This window comes from Orcinus orca, chromosome 16 (assembly GCF_937001465.1).
Source record: "Orcinus orca chromosome 16, mOrcOrc1.1, whole genome shotgun sequence".
In the NCBI taxonomy this organism is placed as follows: domain Eukaryota; kingdom Metazoa; phylum Chordata; class Mammalia; order Artiodactyla; family Delphinidae; genus Orcinus; species Orcinus orca.
The window spans coordinates 66,106,206-66,125,379 of record NC_064574.1 but is presented as its reverse complement, the minus strand read 5'-3'; the positions used below and the strand labels follow the sequence as shown (position 1 = coordinate 66,125,379).

Here is a 19,174-nt window from a genome sequence, read left to right as displayed (position 1 = left end):
AGGTGGTGAGTTAGAAAGATTCCTGACCTACCTCCAAATTTCTTCTACTTAAGAGAGAAATAACTAGTTTAAGCTAGTATTATTTTGGGATCTTCCATTATATGCTCTGATTGGAAACTGACCTTTGAGTTACTCTGGACAGACGCTATCAGCAAAGACACCCTCCTCTGCAGCTCCTGAAAGTCCTTTGAAGTACTTGGGGGCTCTTCTTTCACCATCCTGAAACCCACTTCAGGTCTCTTTAGGGATTAATTCTACCAGTAAGCTCTTCAGTGCAGGGCACAGTCAAATCTCTCATGTCACTTTGTCTCTTGCTGGAGGAAATGAAAAGTATCTTAAACCATTAGTGGTCTTCACCCAACTGACCCAACAAGCGATTCTACTATCCTCACACACTGACGGTGGGCATGCAGATGGAGGGTAACTTGGCAATATCTATCCAAATTTCAAATTGCACACACCTTGATCCAACAATTTACTTTCCAGGAACTTCAAGGAAATAATCAGTTATATCAAAACATGCCAAAAGGATGTTCAGTGTACCCCTGTTTCTAATACATAATAAATAGTAAAACAGTGGAAAGAAGCTGTCTACTAATAGGAAATAGGTTAAATAATGATAAATTCATAGAATGGAGTATTGTATAGCCATTAAAATGATGTTGATATTTATTTAGTGAAATAAAAATATATCTATGATGTGAAAAAATTATAGACTACTATATATTGTTACATATTTTATGCATATATCCATAAGATAAAATACATATATGTATTTATGTATTTTATGTATATATCCATAGTAAAATAAAAGATCTAGATGGACATATAAGAAAATGTTAATGGTATTGTCTCTGAGAGCTTATGTTTGTTTTTTTAGCCTGACAAAATTGTGAAAAGAATGTGGAAGAAAGTAAGAAAGCTGAATACACTATTTCAAGTCCTATTGCCTTCTTTTTTTGGCCAGAAAAACTTTTTCAAACAAGTGACAGTGGCCAATACACTAAACAGGTTGGCTCCCAATTACATTGTGCCATAAATTATTCTCTATTTACTTGTAAGTCTCAGCTCCGTAACAAGAGAGGCACCTGAGGGACAGACTTTGCCACAATTATACCCTGTGACTCAACAGGCTGGAATTTCCAGGACTGTCCCAATCTCACATAATTATTTATTTTTAATAAAAGCTTTTTGTTAAGTTAGATATCTATCTTTTAAACCCTTTTTAATTTTCATATAAACTAATATATTGTTATTTTATATTTCCCAGAATAACACTGTAGGGCTGGACACAGATATCTTTTCCATTTCTCCCTTACAACTGATCTCCTGACCTATAGCACAAACGCCTAAAAGATTCTGTCACAGTGGACAAAATTAACTGAGAGATGCTCACATTTATTTACCACACTGAACGTCCCCCATGCTAATTATGTGAGATGGGAAGAGGTATCTCCTAATATCTATAGGGTCTAGCACCAAATTAAAGCACATTTTAATCTCCCCAGCTAGAGATTCTCTGCTACAATCCCTTTTGTGAAACAGGAATCCCCTGAACAGGGCAGGACTAAACTCCCATTCCCATACTGTCTCTGAAGCTACAGCTGGCACAGATTTGAATTTGCGATGTTCCCAGCACTCAATTCCCCTAAGCTCCAATCTGCAAGGGTCAGAAACAAGCCCAGCTCCCCTACTGGTCTCCCAGGGCCTTGGAAACCCAAGCGCCACCCGGACCGGTTTGGGGAGTCCAACAGGGGCCAGCGTGCGTAAAATGCCAGCGGCCACATCCGTGGAACGCAACCACCGGGCCACCAATCCCCAGACCCCCTAGTCACTCACTCCTCGGAGAGGCCTCCCCAGGCACTGAGAGGTCTCGGGAGGAGGGAAGACGGCAACCCCTTAACCCGACACAGCGCACAGTTTCCCGCCTTCTGCCTTTTCCGCGCCTTCCGGGCTGAGCCAGGAGAACACGAGCCAACCCGCCCTTCCCCTTCCACGCCCCACCCCTCCAAAAGCCCCCGGCTCTTCCACTACCGCCCCTCCCGGGGCAAACGGAAACCCTAAGCATTCCAGCCGGGCGGGGCAGGGGTCGCATCTCCGGCTTGAGGCCGGGAACCGCCGGGCGCCTCGGGCCTATCAGACCTCCCCCTCCCCATCTGTTTCCAGTCTCTCAGCCTTCCTAAACGCGAGAGGGGACAGGCGGCCAGTTTCTTGGGATCCAAGGAGCGGGGAAAAGGGGGGTGATGCAGGTACAGAGGGGGCTTTGCGCCCGAGGGGGCACCGAGGCTGAGAAATGGGAGCTTGGGGGCGGGGAGTCGAGTACACCGTCATTAATTTGGGGAGGAGAATCCCACCTGTGGTACTTGGAGTTCCCCGCTCTGCAGTGAGGGGGGAGGGGCCCTCCGTAGAGAAGAACCCGGGAGGGAGGAGGGCACCCATTTTCATTAATCCTGAAGAGGGAGTTCGGAGTCTTCCCAACCAGGTTTCCCAAGAAGGGGAACGGTCCGGGGTGGGATGGGGATGGCAACCCTTTTACCAAATGTAGTAGTAGGTGTAGGGGTGTGTGTGTGTGTGTATGGGGGTCTCGCAGGGGCTCGGAGGGATGAGACTCCCCTTATTACCAAACGTCGTGCTGAAGGCTTCGGGCGTGGGACACCGACTATCCTCTCAACCAACCCCCCCCCCCCGCCCTCCTCCAAAATTTGTCCCGCCCGGCGAGGGGGCTGTCTAGCCAGCCGGGTCCCCTGCGCCCAAGCTGCCAGCTCTCACCTGGTCCCGGCGGCCGCGCTGCAGGCCGAGCTGCGTGTGCGGGCAGCTAGAGGAGACACGCCCAAGCGGCGGCTCTGAAGCGGGAGCCTGCCTTCTCACTCCACCCCCGCCGGCAGTCTTCCTCCGCCGCGCGGCCCCGCGCCGTCCCTCCTCTCCCTTCCCCTCCCCTCCGCTTGGCTCTCGCCGCCTGCAGCTCTTGCAAAGGACGCTGTCTCCCTCAGCTTTTTGGAGCCTCCCGGACAAGCCACGAGTGAGGAGCACGTGAGGAAACTAAGGCTCAGAGAGAGTTGCCCTTCCTACACTCTTGGCTTGGAGTGAGGGCGCCCAGGCCATCTCTGAGACAGGTGGACTGGCAGGTGAGAACGGGTTTTCCCAGGGTCTCAGGGCTTCCCCTGCCTAAATACCCTGAACCAGCTCTTCTGGAAGCATCTCTGGAGCTCAGGACAGACAAGTGACGAGGTACGACCTTGACTGGAAGGTTTTAACCGTTACTTCTCAAACGCAAATATCATGAGCCAGTGAGATCCCTAAAGATCGGTTCGATTAGTATCTCCATTTTATAAATGAAAAAGTCTAATCCCAAATCCTTCAGTTTCAAGTCAGAGCCAGAACACATGTTCCTTGGCCTGAAATCCAGCCCATACAGCAGGGTTTCTCAAGGGGCAGCGAGCGCTATTGACATTTTGGTCAGGAAAATTCTGTGTTGAGTGGGCTGTCCTGTGTATTGTAGGATGTTTAGCAGCAACCCTGGCGTCCAACCGCTAGATGCCAGTAGTACTTTCCTTCCCTGCAGCCCCCCAAACATTGGCAGATGTCCCCTGGGGGGCACAGTTGTCTAGGTTGAGAACAACTGCCATAGAACAAACTCGTAAAGACCATGAACCGAGGTCCAACAGTCCTGGACTCTGATCCCAGGGCAGAGTCTTACTGTGTGGATGAGTTAACCTCGCTGAGCTTCAGCTTCATCTGTAAAATGGAGAGGGATAGACTTGAGCATTGGCCTGCTGCTGCACGGTTCTCATGCCCTTTCCATCCAGGGACCTTTGCTGATCTGTCTCTCCTCTGTGACTTGTGTCCGTAGGCACCTGAAAAATAACTCTTTAGGAAAGATCAAAGCAATCACAGGGTTGTAGTGAGGACTGGTGCAATAATGTCTGTAAAGACCTTAGCACCTATCGGGAACACAGGAGGAGCTCAAAAATATTTAACGTATTGTGCTTTTCTTTTTCTGTGTCTTATCATGGTTACTTGGTTTATTTTTCTTTTTTGTTTATTTTTAATTTTTTTTTGTGGTACGTGGGCCTCTCACTGCTGTGGCCTCTCCCGTTGTGGAGCACAGGCTCCGGACGCGCAGGCTCAGCGGCCATGGCTCACGGGCCCAGCCGCTCCGCGGCAGGTGGGATCTTCCCGGACCGGGGCACGAACCCGTGTCCCCTGCATCGGCAGGCGGACTCTCAACCACTGCGCCACCAGGGAAGCCCTTTTTTGTTTATTTTTATATTGCGGTGTAGTTAACATATAACATTATATTAGCTTCAGCTGTACAACGTAATGATTTGATGTTTGTGTATATTGCAAAATAATCACCACAATAAACCTAGTTAACATCTGTCACCATACACAGTGACAGAATTGTTTTTCTTGTGACGAGAACATTTAAGATTTGCTCTCTTAGCAACTTTCAAATATGCGATACAGTTTTATTTTGACTTCTTTCACTGATTTTGCCCACCCACCAATGATGTATTACTTCTACCAACTAATATTTCTAGAAATAATCAGGCTGGTGGATAGAGAAATAAGCTTGGGGATAATAATAATAAGCTAACGGATCGTGCTCTAACTCCACAAGAGCCAAGAAGGGGGGAGCTGATGGTGAAGATAGGAGGACATGGACGGAGAAGTGTCCCTAAATTTTTACGTTTCAGGCAGTCCTGTCCGTTTTCATGCCTTTTGTTCAGCTGCAGTGTGATGGGTGCCCCATCCAGGAAAGGGTTGGTTATTGTTTGGGTTTGGAGGGTTTTTTTCTTTAGGACAAAACTGCAACCCTCCTTCCCTGGTGGGTGTTGCTTTGGGAAGCTGAATTGAGGCCTTCACTGGAAATTTTGTTCGAGGGTGCCATCTAGGGGAACCTCTGTGAATCTTCTAGTTCCTTTCACTTGCATTGTTGTAGGACCAGCCAGATTTTGGGTTTCCTTGTGTGTTGGCTGCCTTCTCTATCTACCACACTATATATTACCCAACGGTGGGAATCTTAGCATCTCTCAGTAGCACAAGGACTTGGCTCTTGCTGACCATTGGATGGGTCAATAAAATAAGTCCCTGGATAAGCAACTGTTTCAAGCCTCAGAAAAGATCTGCCAGAAACACTGGGCTCTGAATTACAAACGTGTGAAAACTTCCAGCAACAGATTGAGACTCTAAGCTGTTAACACCACAAAGATGGGGATAACCTAGAGGCTAGCTGACCTCTTCTCCCCATATTGCCAGATTTAACAAATAAAAATACAGGACAGCCAGTTCAATTTGAATTTCAGGTGAGCAACAGATAACTTTTTAGGATGAGTATGTCTGGGCATCCTGTGTTTCATCTGGCAACCCTATGTACTTGAAGTTGATTAAGGGATTTGAGGACTGCATCCTCACTTGGAAATTGCTGAACAGAAGATTAAGTCAGCAAGCAATTCTGGTGCCGGTGAGGTGGCCTGGGGCAGAGGGGAGATGATGGAAGTTTCATTCTCTTTGGCAGATATTTTTTTTTATTTTCTATCTTTCTTCAGACTACATGTAGGCTTTTGGTTAAAGCCACGGAGCAGATTCCATAATCAGGTGAAGTTCTAACTTTGCCACTGACCTAGCTGCGTGACTATGGGCAAATTACTTAACCTCCCTGTTTCTCAGTTTCCTCAGTCATAAAACTTGGGATAGTTGTATTCATCTTCTCCGTTGTTGAGAAGATTTGGGAAGATGATGCTCATTAAGTGCTTACCACAGTGCCAACAGCTAATATACATCAATAAATGAAAGCTGTAATTATTGCTTTGATGTTTTTGGACACAGGTAGACTTAAAGCACACAAAATTTTAAAGGGAGGTGTGTCTCCTACTCACCCACAAGGTCACGGGGCTCATGGGCACCCTACCAGGCCCCTTCCAGAGTTCTTTACTTTGTTGGGTTACATACAGTTGCTGGGTTTTTTGTGGGACATGGGGTTTCATATCCTATTATAGGAGGCCTGGTAATAACCCCATTTCCGTCTAAAGTCTCAAACCCTGTCACTGGCTCATTTATTCCAAACACTATTTGAAACTGTATATATACCTTATGGTAGAGAGTGCAAATGTAAGGAATGAGGATTCTCAAGGTTATTTTGAAGGTATGGAAAGCCAAACTTTGAGGGAAAAGTAAGAAAAAGGAGAAATGGAAGTACTTGGTACTATGTAATGCTCATCGTAAGATCTCAGAAATGTTTGTTTTATGGGCAGGTACTTTATGGAAAGAACACTGGACTCTGGAGTCATAAGGACAGGGTTCACATTGTATCAGCACTACTTAGAAGTCCTGGCAGTTTAGGAAAATTATGTTTCTTTCTCAGTTTTGGTTTCGTCAGTCATAAAATGGCAACATCATGGAGTGTGGGGGAACATTGAATGACAAAACATACATATATATATATAGAAGCCTGTCTCCCAAAAAAAGCTCAATAAGTCTAACTTGATTTTGAGAAAATTTTGAAAGTGACCACTTAACGTGTGCTTTGAATGTCTGGGCAGCAGCTAATTGTATCTTGTGTGTGTGAGCATATGTGTGCATGTGTTCCTGTGTTTATCATGAGAATGATGTTAGCCACACTTACAGAGTGCCTACTGTGTTGAGTGACCAAGCTGTCTCAGTTTGCCCAGGACTGAGGGAGTTCTCAGGGTGCAGGACTTGCAGTATTAAAACCCAGAAAGTCCCAGGAAACTGGGACAAGTTGGTCATCCTTCTACTATGTGCAGGTTGCTTTACAGGTATTATCTCATTAACTCTCAAGCCCACCTATGAGGTAGGTTGACACACTGTTGGTTTTTTACATCGTAAAGGACACTTGGAGAGATTAAGCAATTTGCTCAAGCCACATAGCTAATTAAATGGGAAGGGCAGGATCTGAACCTAGGCCTGTCTGACTCTAGGGCCTGAGAATTTAACCACCACTCTGTGTGCATTTAGGCCCCTCCAAAGGCATAACCTCTTGTTGCCATTCACCTCCTGGATCATTGCCATTCACCCTCCTGTCACCGAAACTTCCTGCTGAACAGCTGACCTACAGCAAAGGGAGAGACCTGGACACAAAGCTGAGTCAAGACCAGTCTTGTATCTGGGCACAACAGAGGCCCCTCCTTCCCTAGCAACAGACACTGAAGCTTTGTGACTGGCCCCAGGACCTGGGTACAAGCTCCTCCAGTGTTAAAAATAACCTGAGAGGAGGAGAGAGAAGAGTTCAGGCTGCCAGGGGGAATGTTTGGTGGGGTGCTTCCTCCCTCTTCTCTGTGTTAGTATGTAACTCTGCTTCAGTTTTTTCTCTACAGTAGAGTCGGTGTATTCCTGGAAAAGTTCCAAGGGAGGTGCTGCTCAGGGGATGGGAAGAGTGGCCATCACAGGGAAGCTGCAGCACAGAGCCCAGCAGAGCCCCAAGGCTGCTCCTTCATTCTCTAGCTTCCCTTTCTCTCCTCTTCTACCTGGAAACTCCTCAGGGGGCTGAAGTCCATGACCTCGGAGAGGCAGCCCTGTGAACAGAGCTTTCAGAACATCTGGAAAGTTCCATAATCTGTGTCATCCCCATTATGCTATAAGGAATTTCAGAGCCACTGAAATTGGCTAGGAGAGGAAGAATTGATAGGAGAGGAAGAAACTGAGAGCTCTTTGTTCCTTTTTTAAATATTTTTATAGGTCCAGTTAGAATGGAGAACATGAGTGACGTGGATTGCTCATCTCAGAAGGTAGGTATGAATTTTAAGGTGTATTTCTTTTTTCATACCTGTAGTATTTTCAACATGTAGGGAAATTGAAAGTGGGTGGGAAGGGGATGTTTCAGTCATAAACCAATTGCCATGTTAGATCTCCTTGACCAGGCATATATGTTAATCAAATAATGTCCTTGAATTATGCTTTGTTCTGAATTAGGCTTTTGGACATCTTCAAGTTTTGCTGAGAATATTTCAGGAATAGACACCTTTCTTTCCCTTCCTTTTCAAGGCCATTAGACCATATGTTCCATCCAGCAGTTCCCAGCACTGGAGGTACATATATAAGAATATACTGGGGAGTATCTTGAAAATGTAGAGACTTGGCCTCACTCCCAAAGATTCTGATCTCAAAGGTCTGGAGTGGAGCCCTGCAGTCTGTATTTTTAGCTAAGACTCTAGTGACTCTGCTGTTGCAGGTTCTTAAGTGAGCATTTGGAAACTGCTTCCGTGAAGGACTTGCAAACATCACATGTAGTCAGAAATAAGCACCTGAAAGTAACAGTTCTACCCAATCTAGGTGCCAGAATCTTGGTGGAGAAGCCAAGATCCACTACGTTGCCATACATTGAAGTGTATGGAGCATTTTACACTGCAGAGGAGCATTTTAAATCAAAACTTTGTAAAATTAAAGTGGATTTGTTGATAATTACTGAGCCCACCCCCTGAAATGGAAATGCTCTGCAATTTACCAGAGAGAACACTTACGCATTAGTATTTTTAACAAACCGTTTTGGGTAGCCAGGTAGTTCTTACAAAAATCTCCATCTCTTTCACCTTGAAGGTGCCACAGAGGATTCTTAACCAGGTGTGTTCAAGAAAGCTCTCTTTGTTTTATGAATTGATTTCTAGATCTGCTAATCTTGTATGTGTCCCATGTGTCCCTGTCCCATGAACTGAGCTGTTTTCTGCTATCATGGTTTAATGGCTCTGTGTGTATAAGTCTTAGTCTGTGCCTATGAACTAGCTTAAAGTTTAATTTGTTCTTCAGCGGTTCTGCTTCTCTCCATTGTGCTCTGCAAAATGCTCAATGTTAGTTTGCTTTCTTTTTTTAATATAAATTTATTTATTTTATTTTATTTATTTATTTTTGGCTGCGTTGGGTCTCCGTTGCTGCGTGCAGGCTTTGTCTAATTGCAGTGAGCGGGGACTACTCTTCGTTTAGGTGCGTGTGGTTCTCATTGTGGTGGCTTCTCTTGTTGCGGAGCATGGGCTCTAGGCATACGGCCTTCAGTAGTTGTGGCTTGCAGGCTCTAGAGCACAGGCTCAGTAGTTGCAGCACACGGGCTGAGTTGCTCTGCAGCATGTGGGATCTTCCCGGACCAGGGCTCGAACCCATGTCCCCTGCATTGGCAGGCGGGTTCTTAACCACTGTGCCACCAGGAAAGTGCCTAGTTTGCTTTCTTGCAAAATGTTGTTTTCTTTCTTTATTATCCCAAGAATGGCTTTTCTCTTTATATGATGACTCAGCTGCCTCTGTGTCTATCTCTTGGATGACCATCTCTCAGTATGGAGGGACTTACATATGATTCAGTCTGGCTCAAACCCAAAAAGGAATCTATGGGCTCAAGAAATTGAGAAGTCCAAGTTGGATCCTGGGGTCCAGTTGATGTCATTGGGAGTCTGTCTTTGTCCTTCTGGTGCTTTGCTTTCTTTTATGTTGGCTTTAATCTAAGGAAGACTTTTTTCACATAAGGCAAAGATGGCTGTTGAGAGTACCTCTTTCTCAATGGCACTATCAAAAGTGTCAGGAATGATTGTGATTAGCCCAGCTTGGGTTACACACCTATCCCTGAACCAATCACAGTGTCTAGGAGGAGAGAGTATTCTGACTGACCAGACCTGTATCACATGCTCTACCCTGGACACAGGCTGGAAACTATACAGCATGGACAGAAATTGGAGTAGAGCTAGTTATGTCCACTAGGGCTCTATTCTGCCTGTTTTGCTGGGAAGAGTAACTTCCCAGTATATGTCAGGGCTGAAATCAGGTTTACCCCAGCCATAAGCAGAAGCATGAATGCTAAGCCACCTCCAGAATAATGTTAATATTCTCCTCAACTGCAAAAGAGTCTCCTCAACTGTAACTTACTCAAAATGTCTGAAATTTGTGGTGTTTGCTTGTTGTTCTTTTAATGAATAGTTTTATTTGAAACAGATTTAAAAGCTAGGCCAAGGGAAAGATTTCCACTAACCACAAAACCTTCTTGCTTGCAAAGACAAAATGCAGACAGCCCTAACTTATCAATCAGTATATGTCCCAGTCACATCTGGGATCCTGAAGGAAACCATGAATGACTTCATTTCCCTGAAAATACTGCTGCCAAATCTGCCTTGAATGGTATAGTACCCATTTTGGATGGCCAGGTTCCTTTCAAGTTGATGCTGAGTTTTTTCGTTTTGTTCACCTCATCAGTGCAGATCTGATATTAATTTCGCTAGTGAAAGAGAAGGCTCTTGGAGATGATTCATTGATTCTTAGATCCTTGAAATTGAGGTCAAGAGCAGAGAGACAGGCACAGTGCTAAGCTGAAAACAACAGGGTCATCTTGTTTAAGGTGGAGCCTGAGCATCCCCATGTTTAATAAGGTTCTGTTAGTGGGTCTGAAATTTTTGAAAACCACTGAATTAGGCCATTAGATCAGTGAACCTATTATGTTTTTAAAACTCCCAGGCTCAGTATGCGTTTTGTTTAAGAGTTTGCATGTTTTTGTTTAATTTTAACATCAACACATTCCCAAAGTAATTTGCCGTGTAAGTGATACTTGCCATTTCCAGTGTGTTGGGATGCTGAGTGATGTGTATTTAAAAGCACCTCTGGGGACTTCCCTGGCGGTCCAGTGGTTAAGACTTCACCTTCCGATGCAGGGGGTGCGGGTTCAATCCCTGGTCGGGGAGCTAAGATCCCACGTGGCTCATGGCCAAAAAACCAAAACATAAAACGGAAGCAATATTGTAACAAATTCAATAAAGAGTTTAAAAATGGTCCACATCAAAAAAAAAATCTTTAAAGAAATAAAAGCACCTCTGTGTGGCTAGTATGTGTTACCTATCCTCTGTGAGCCTTGGTTTCAGCTAGAACATGGGTATAAAAAATCTCCTAAGTGCCTGGTGCATAATGTTTAGAATGATGGCAGATGTCATTGTTGTTAATGTTATTATTTTATGAGGTTGAGTCATCAGTGAGGGATTGGTTGGGGCATGGGATGGCTAATATCTGATTCATATACCCCCTACGTCTCTACCTTCAGTTACCCTGCATGACTTAATTTGCTGACCCAGATAAATCAAATCTGTCCAATAATGTCTCATCTTACACAGTCATTGCCTCAGGTGAAAAATCACAAAGAGCCAAAATTATACTTGCAGATCCATTAAACCACCTTTAAAGTGCTGTATAGCAACACCTCTCAGTAAGTCCAGCCCAGAAGTTTTCCTCCATCACAGCCCCAGATGAAGTAGTTGTCTTGCTTATAGTGGCTGGGTGTAGGACAGAAACACACACAGCATTGCTCAACACTGAAATCACCTTCAACTCTGAGGTGAAAAGGCACCGGGAACTGAGAGTGGCAGTGGGAGCCACGGGTTCACCTCTGTCTGAGGCTCACTCTCTGAATGGCATGGTGGACCTACATGCCCACACTCTTTAAATGATACTTTTTCTTTCCACAGGAAGCACAGAGTTACTTATGCCACTGCATAAGCAAATTTCTATTTGGAATTTTGCCAATGTGAAATGCAAGAGTCAATTTTTTAAAGTCAACCCCTTTAATTACAACCCAGGGTAGGGCACCTGGAGGTGCCCTCAGATTTGGGCTCTTCCCAGGGGAAAAAAAAAAAATATCTGAATTTGCTCACTGAAGTGTAGCCAAGGAGGAGATGCTAGAGGAGAGACATTAACAATTAAGAAATGAAACCTACACAGTGGATAGGGGTGAGAAGGGTGCTGTATGGCAGAACTTTGTGCCTAAAACCTTTCCTGAGGACCTTTTTACTCCTTATCAACCTTAGAAGCTTGGAAATCTTTCCTAATTCCTGAAGAGTGGCTTTGTGTCTGTTTCCCACAGATCCACAAAAATGACTCGATATATCACATGAGCCACTCCCAGATGCAGCCAGAGTTGCCTCCTCTGCCTGCTTCTTCTAACGAGGAACCATCTGAACTCTATCAGGTATGTTCACCTGGCTGCTACTCTTCTGCTGGTACTAGTTTGGGGGCAAACAGTCAGATTTGACAAGTGGCATTAGAGGCCTTGGTCATTTTTGCCACTGGAAGAGGCTACAGCACCATGGGAGAAAGCTATGCAGTAACACAAAGGTGAGTTAGAATCTGGCCTTCTCACTTACTTGCTGCATTATTTAAATTCTCTGAACTTCTCCATATTCAGCTGTAAAATGAGAACAGTTATTTCTACCTTATAGCCACATCCATAGCCATAAAGACAGTAGATGTAAATTATCTGATCACAAATTTACTGAATATTGAAAGCAAGCTGTCATCCTTGTCATCAGAAATCATGCTCACAATGGTCAGAGAAGTACAGTTGGTGTCCATTCCGAAAGTATTTGCACTCAGTGTGCAGAAGGTAGAGCCCCCGTGTAAGGCATGTGGGATGCCATGAGTCTCAGTGTGAGTGGAGCCTGGCCCTAAGGAGCCCAGGCCCCCCGAGTGATGTCCCTCATCATGTGTCACTGTGCATTTCTTCCCTTGTAGACAGTCATGTCGCACAGCCTTTACCCACCCTTGATGCAACGCACATCATGGACCCTGGCTGCACCCTTCAAAGAGCAGCACCACCACAATGGACCCAGCAACTCCATTGCCAACAACTACTCCTTGATGGCCCAGGACCTGAAGCTGAAGGACCTGCTGAAGGTCTACCAGCCCGTCACCATCAGCGTCCCCAGGGAGAAGATTGTTCAGGGGCTGCCATTAGGTATTTCTGGCTGTGTGCCATACCCACTCAGAATAGGGCTTTGGAGTGAGATTTCTAATCCTGGGTTTTAGTCCTGGCTCCACCTTTTGCTGCACCTAACTTTGGGTAACCTCATGGAGCCTCAGTCTCCTCGTCTCTGAAATGGGAATGACTGTAATGGCTAGCATGACATTTACCATACACCAAGCACTGCTCCATGTGCTTCTTGTTGATTGCTGCATAACAAGTTACCCCCAAACTTAATAGTTTAAAACAACTACCATTTGTTGTCTTACAGTTTCTGTCAGGAATCTGGGCATGGCTTAACTGGCTCAGAATCTCTCACAAGTGTACAATCAAGGTGTCAGCCAGGGCCACAGTCATTGAAAGGCAACTAGGGAAGGGTCCTCTTCCAATCTCACTCACATCCCCCACTGCCTGTTGGCCATAAACATCAGTTTCTTACCATATGGGCCTATCCATAGTATAGTTCACAATATGACTTCTGGCTTCCCTTAGAGGGAATGAGGGAGAGAGCAAGAGAGAGAAGAGAGCCAGCAAGATAGAAGCCACTGTCTTTTTGGAACTTAAATTTGGAAGTGACATCCTATCACTTTTGCCATTTTCTCTTTGTTAGAAGTGAGTTGGTAGGTCCCGCCCACACTTAAGAGGATTACACAAGGGCATGATTCCAAGAAGTGAGGATCCTTGGGGACCATCTTGGAAGCTGCTTACCACAGTACTTTATATGTATTAATTTGTTTAGTCCCACTGGGTACACCTATATCTGCTTAAGGATATCCTTTAGTAGTTCTTGTTAGAGGTGTGTTGGAGACTTTCAATCTGCCTGCTGTCTCAAACTCATTATCATGTTTTTCTTTATCCTCTCTGCTGTGTCTCGGTGAATTCCTCAAATATATCTTCCAGCTCACTAATTTGCTCTTCAACTATGTTCAGTCTTGAGTTTAACGTGTCTAATGAATGGGTTTTGTTTTAATGACAGTATCTTTTTGTTTTCAGATTTCCTAATTGGTTCTATTTATGAGGACCACACTTGCCAATTTATTATTCTATTCTCATGGACATAGCCCTTCCAATATCAATCACTTGGAGGATCTTAAACATTTATTTTAGAGAATTATTAGTATTGCTGTATCATTTCCATTTTATAAATATGTCCCTCAATTTTTGAGTTTATTTGCTATCTTTCTTAGTATTGGTTTTTCTCATGTGTTATGGGATTTTAGTTTGCAGACTTATATTGAGAGTTTTTCCCTTTCTTGCTACATGCATTCCCCATTGGTTGAGGTATAATACACATACAATAAAATGCACAGATCTTAAGTGTTCAGTTCAATGAGTTTTGACAATTGTTTACACCATATAGCCACCACCCAAATAAGATATAGGGTATTTCCATCACTAGAGAAAGTTCCCTTGTGCTCCTTTCCCATCAGTTCCTTCCTCTACCCAACACCATCCCACCCCAGGGTAACCACTTTCTGATTTCTGTCACCATAGGTTAGTTTTGGTTGCTCTCACATATAAATGTACTCAAACAGTGTATTCTTTTGACATACCTTTTAAAATCTTGCCTTTTTCCCTTATGCCTTCATCTGGCATCTTGGACCCCAAATTAGTACCAGATCTTATATTGGTGGCTTAGGACTCCCGTCCTAAGGTGATGTTTGGGGATTGTAGATCTGGTCCCTGAGGCGATGTTAGGCTTGGCCTAGATATTACCAGCCTTTCTTTGCTTTCTGTGACCACCATGTGAATTGAGGATAACAAGTGCTTTATCTGCATGACAGTGTTGCTGTCTTTTCGGCGTGTCTTGGGTAGGGCAGCCCTGGCTTCATGCTGTGAGCCTACCTGCAGTCCCCACAATCATGGTATGTTTTGGGTTCTGTTATTCCCCCCAGGTATCAAACACCTAACTACTTCTGCCTGCTTCTGGAGCCAGAAGCCAAGTTTAAGACTTTTAGTTCACAATGTGTTTATTTTTAGTCCACACAGAAGAGCATCTTTTCGAACAATGCACTGTCTTTTTAATTTTAAAGAATATTTTTTCTATTATTGTTATATTTGGAGTAGGTTGAGGAAATTAAAGTATGAACTCAAAATACATCTTAACCAAGAGTCTTCACTCCTCTGATTCCCTCAAAATGTCAAATTCATATTAGTATGTCTTTAACATGTCTCTATGACATGTTAGTTTCCTTAGGCTAGAATCTTAAGCAAGTATCCAGTTAAAGTATAATAGTAGAGTTTTATATTACTTGTTGAATTTATTTATCACAAATGATATTTATTGCAATACCTTCTGTTTATTACAAATGACATCAGTTTTTCTATTTGCAATAATTATATTTATTGCAAATGATACTGGTTTTTCTACTTGTGATAATCATAATATTTCCTTTAAAATAAATATATTAGATTTAAAAGTCTGAATCTATTTAAAGAAAAATATTAAGCAGTAATATACGTGATGTTTAGAAAATAGAGCATATAGGATTGGGGAGTGAATTGAGCAATTATTAATACTTGTCCAATGTATGGGATAACAGAAGGTATGCTCATCCCCATTTCACAGTTGGGGAAGCTGAGGCTTGGAGTGATGGTCACTTCTTCAGGGTCACACAGGTAATTAGTGGTACAGGGCCCACATCACCTGCGTCATCCCACCACACCAAGTCCACCCCGCTTAGTGTTCTCCTGCACTACCCTGAGACTGGCATCCCTGTGGACAGAGGACCGCCCAAGGCCACTGCTCATCACTGATGTCTTTCTTCTCTACTGTTCTAGCAAATAAAAGCTCATCAGAGCCTAACAAGAAGAAAATGAAGTTCTCCCCCAAAGACAAAGAGGATCTCACTGGGTAAGGTGTCCCTATGGGCACAGGGGATTGCAGGACACTGGGCTGAACCGAAGAAGGCTGTGGTCTCTTGAAAGCCATGCTCTGCTTCTTGACTTTAAAGCGTTCCTGGATACCTAGTTACTCATGTTTTTTTTCCCCAACAGTCCTCTTAATCCAATTTTTTGAGGCTCTAAATAAAAATAAATTAGCCAACTAAGCAAAACCAACGCTAACAAACCTATGAGGTGTTCCATGGAACCAAGGACTGAGCTTGTGTCTACTTTTCAGGACGAGGTTGGCCCGCAGCACCTCAACCTCCTTACCTATGAGGACGGAGGTGGTGACATCTTTGACTCTCCCAGGAAGCAGACCAATGAGTCCAGAAGAACAGATTGATGTGATGTTACAGCAGGAGATGGAAATAGAAAGTCAAGAAACCAAACCAACTGAATCAGACTTGGAGGTACATTCTTATTGCCTCCTTTCTCTCAATTTGCTAAGTATTACTCTTGGCATCTCAGTGATTCTAAACTGGAGAAAAACAGCAGAGTCACCTAGGGAATGTTTTAAAAATACTGAAGTCCAGACCCCATGACAGACTACTGAATGAAGGTGTGCGTGCCTGAATTCTCTGCTCTATTAAGTCTTAGGAATCAGTGCCTTTGGGTCCTCATAGAATGTAGGTTGTGGAATGGTGACCCATAGGCTGGGGTTGCCAGATTTTGAAAAACAAAAATAAAACAAAAACAAGACACCAGTTAAATTTGAATTTCAGATAAACAATGAATAATTTTTTAGTATAAGTATATCCTAGTGCATCCTGTATTTTATCCGGCAACCCTACCATAAGATGAATTTGGCCTATAGATGTGTTTTGAAAATAAAGGAAATCTCACATAAGCTAGATTTCTTACCTCTCTTGAAAAAATTAAAATATTTGAAGCAGAACAGTAGCCACTTCCTTTAGATGAGAAATACATTCTCTGGTTTGTTAGTCTCCACAATTCCTTATTATTTTCTTATGTACAGCCAACTTTCAGTTATTAACGTTACCTGCCTGGTCCCAGGTAGACTTTTGAGCTTCCAACCCCTGTCTTAAAAGAACAAATAGCTTGCGAATTTATAGTGTATAGTAAAATGATTAATAATAAAAACCCATAGCAACTGAGCATGTGCTATTAGCAAAATTCCATGCTAAACCCTCTAGGTGCTTGACCCCATTCAAGACCTAGGGACTATGGTTATTCCTATTGTCCAGTTGTGGAAATTGGGGTGGGGACTGATTAAGTAACTTGCTCAAGGTTATACAGTCAGTAAGAGGCAAAACTAGAACTTAGACCAGGTCTGGCTGATACTGACATCTCTGTGCTCTTAGGAGCTACACAGCATTTCTCAAACTTGCCTGAAAATAAGAATCACCTGGGGTGCTTGTTAACAAGTCCCAAATGCCCTAGCAGGGGGCCTATGAATCTGCATTTAACAGGAGCCTCTCTCCTCACCCCATGCAGTTCTTATAATGAGGGAAGTTTGGAATTTGTCCTGTATTAAGGTTGAAGAGATGTAAGCTCAGCCTCTTCTGACCACAGACAATTGGCACTGAAGGTCAAATCTGATTTCAAACCCTTTCCTATACTTTGTGCTTCTTATCCATCTGAAATTATTCATTTCCAGAGCCACTCAGCCATCTAGCAGCTTAGAGGCAAGCCCTAAATAAACCAAACTTCCTAACGTCACCAGGTCCCACTGGGCATTTTTGTTCAGTTCCTGTGTTTGTGTGGCTTTTCTAAACTCAAAAGTCCCATGGTTGGATTATAAGAGCTAACTCCCAAGTCTCACTCAGGCTTGGGGGTTTTTCCCCATGGACAGCTACAAGCCACAGGATCAAGTGCTTTCTTTGTATAGGAGCATTGTTGTTGAGGAGGGTGAATTATCTGAGTCCACTTGAGGAGCTTGTCATTCCTCTTCTTAAAGCTCACCAGATAATGCCACCTCCATCCCTGGCCTCAGTCCTCCTTCCACTGTTCCTATCTGCATGGCGTTGGACAAGTCCTTCCTTATACCACGCTGAGATCTCTCTGGCTTTGTTTGACTCCTCCAGAGTCATGGGGAATACTCACCAATGATGTATTGCAATGAGTGTGAAGTCACAGGCCCAGGAGCGAGTGAAGGATGGAGATAGGTGCTGTATGAACAGGGTCCCTTGGTGGCTGACAGGTGTGGGCAAGTGGGAGCAGTTAGCCAATTGATGTTGATCATTTTCTTGTTGGTGGTTTGTTTACGGAAGAGATACTATTACTATTTGACCAATGGAGTCCAGAAAGACATGATTGCCCCCCAGGAGGATGAAGTGATGGTTCGGATTTCAAAGCTGATTTCTAACACACTGCTGACAAGTCCCTTCCTGGAACCCCTGATGACTGTCCTTGTGGAGGAGAAGGAAAATGACTATTACAGTAGCCTCAAGAAAAGCATTGGTAAGGCTGGGCATAAATGGGACAGGGGTTCCTATGTGGAGGGCACCTTCTTTCCTCTCTCTGTCAGTCCTTCACCCTGGTTACTCTGAAAATGCCAAAAACACTGTTTAACTTTTCATCCAAATGCTCCCTGCCACCATCACTCATGTCCACACCAGTACTTACCACACTTTAATGTGCATCTATGTAACCTAAAGATCTTGTTAAAGTGCAGATTCTGATTCAGTAGAGTTTGGGAGAGGCCCAAGATTCTGCACTTCTAACAAGCTCCCAGGTGATGCAGGTGCTACTTACTGTGAGTAGCAGCACTAAGAAGTAGGGGCCTACTCACATTTAAAATCTAGTTCAAGACCTGCCTCTTCCCTCAGGTATTTTGATCTCTGCAACCCTCAGTGATGAATCCATCCTCTGCATTCATAGCACTTCTTGTTTCTACTTTCAGCTCATCCCACTTTGGAACTTCTCCCGTGCCACTGTTTCTCTACGGCTATTTAACACTGGCATTGTCTTTCTTGTGGGTCTCAGCTCTCATATTAGACATTAGCTGATGTATCATCGATCCTCCCTCCCTTCATATTTAGCCCCATGTCTCGTGCGCACAGTAGGTCATTGGGAAATGTTTGATGATGGTGAATAATGTGAGAAACACATCAAAGGAGAGAGGTGATCATATTAGTTCCCCAACTTCCCATTTTATCTGGAACGCAGCTATACTTCCCAAGTTGTTATTTTTAATTTCTTAATTAACCTTCTAATGGTGTCAGTGTAATGGCGCCTTGTCTGCTATAGGCTAGAACCAAACTTATAAGGATAAACATGTAAAGCCCTTCAAATGTCAGCCTCAACCTACTTCTCCAGTCTTACCACCTTGCACTCTACCACTTGTACCTGTTATTTCTGCCACAGAATGACTCGCAGCACCTTGAGTATATTATACAAAAGTCATGGAACCGCACTTCTTATCCTTCAGACAAAATCCTACTCATTCTTTATGACCCGGCTTAAATGGTGCTTCCTCTGTGACGCTTTTGCCAATCCTTAGCACGTGAAATATTTGGCCACTAAATTTCCATTCATAGGTATCTGATGTCATCCATTGTGTTTATTTTTTATGTAACTATTTTGGTGTGAGAAATCAGTTAATGAGTAATG

The 19,174-nt window shown here is 43.8% G+C and overlaps 2 protein-coding genes across 9 annotated transcripts in view; one reads left to right on the top strand and one right to left on the bottom strand.

Annotated features, from left to right (window-relative positions):
* Positions 1-1,945, bottom strand: part of LDAF1 (lipid droplet assembly factor 1) — a 44,925-nt gene extending 42,980 nt beyond the window's left edge. For all 8 annotated transcript variants that reach the window (XR_007472174.1, XR_004482684.2, XR_004482686.2 and 5 more), the window contains exons 1-2: positions 1,840-1,945; positions 123-314 (exon numbers count right to left, since the gene is read on the bottom strand). Coding sequence is in view for 4 of the 8 variants with exons in the window: in XM_049699301.1 (XP_049555258.1) it covers positions 123-218 (96 nt within the window). In the remaining 4 variants the exon portion in view is untranslated. The remainder of the gene's footprint in view (positions 1-122; positions 315-1,839) is intronic.
* Positions 1,946-7,646: 5,701 nt separating this feature from the next.
* The window catches only part of DNAH3 (dynein axonemal heavy chain 3), a 191,511-nt gene continuing 179,983 nt past the window's right edge, over positions 7,647-19,174 (top strand). Inside the window, exons 1-6 of the mRNA XM_033425952.2 lie at positions 7,647-7,748; positions 11,840-11,944; positions 12,487-12,709; positions 15,497-15,569; positions 15,837-16,011; positions 17,833-18,022. Of these exons, the coding sequence (XP_033281843.2) occupies positions 7,710-7,748; positions 11,840-11,944; positions 12,487-12,709; positions 15,497-15,569; positions 15,837-16,011; positions 17,833-18,022 (805 nt within the window). The 5' untranslated portion in view covers positions 7,647-7,709. The remainder of the gene's footprint in view (positions 7,749-11,839; positions 11,945-12,486; positions 12,710-15,496; positions 15,570-15,836; positions 16,012-17,832; positions 18,023-19,174) is intronic.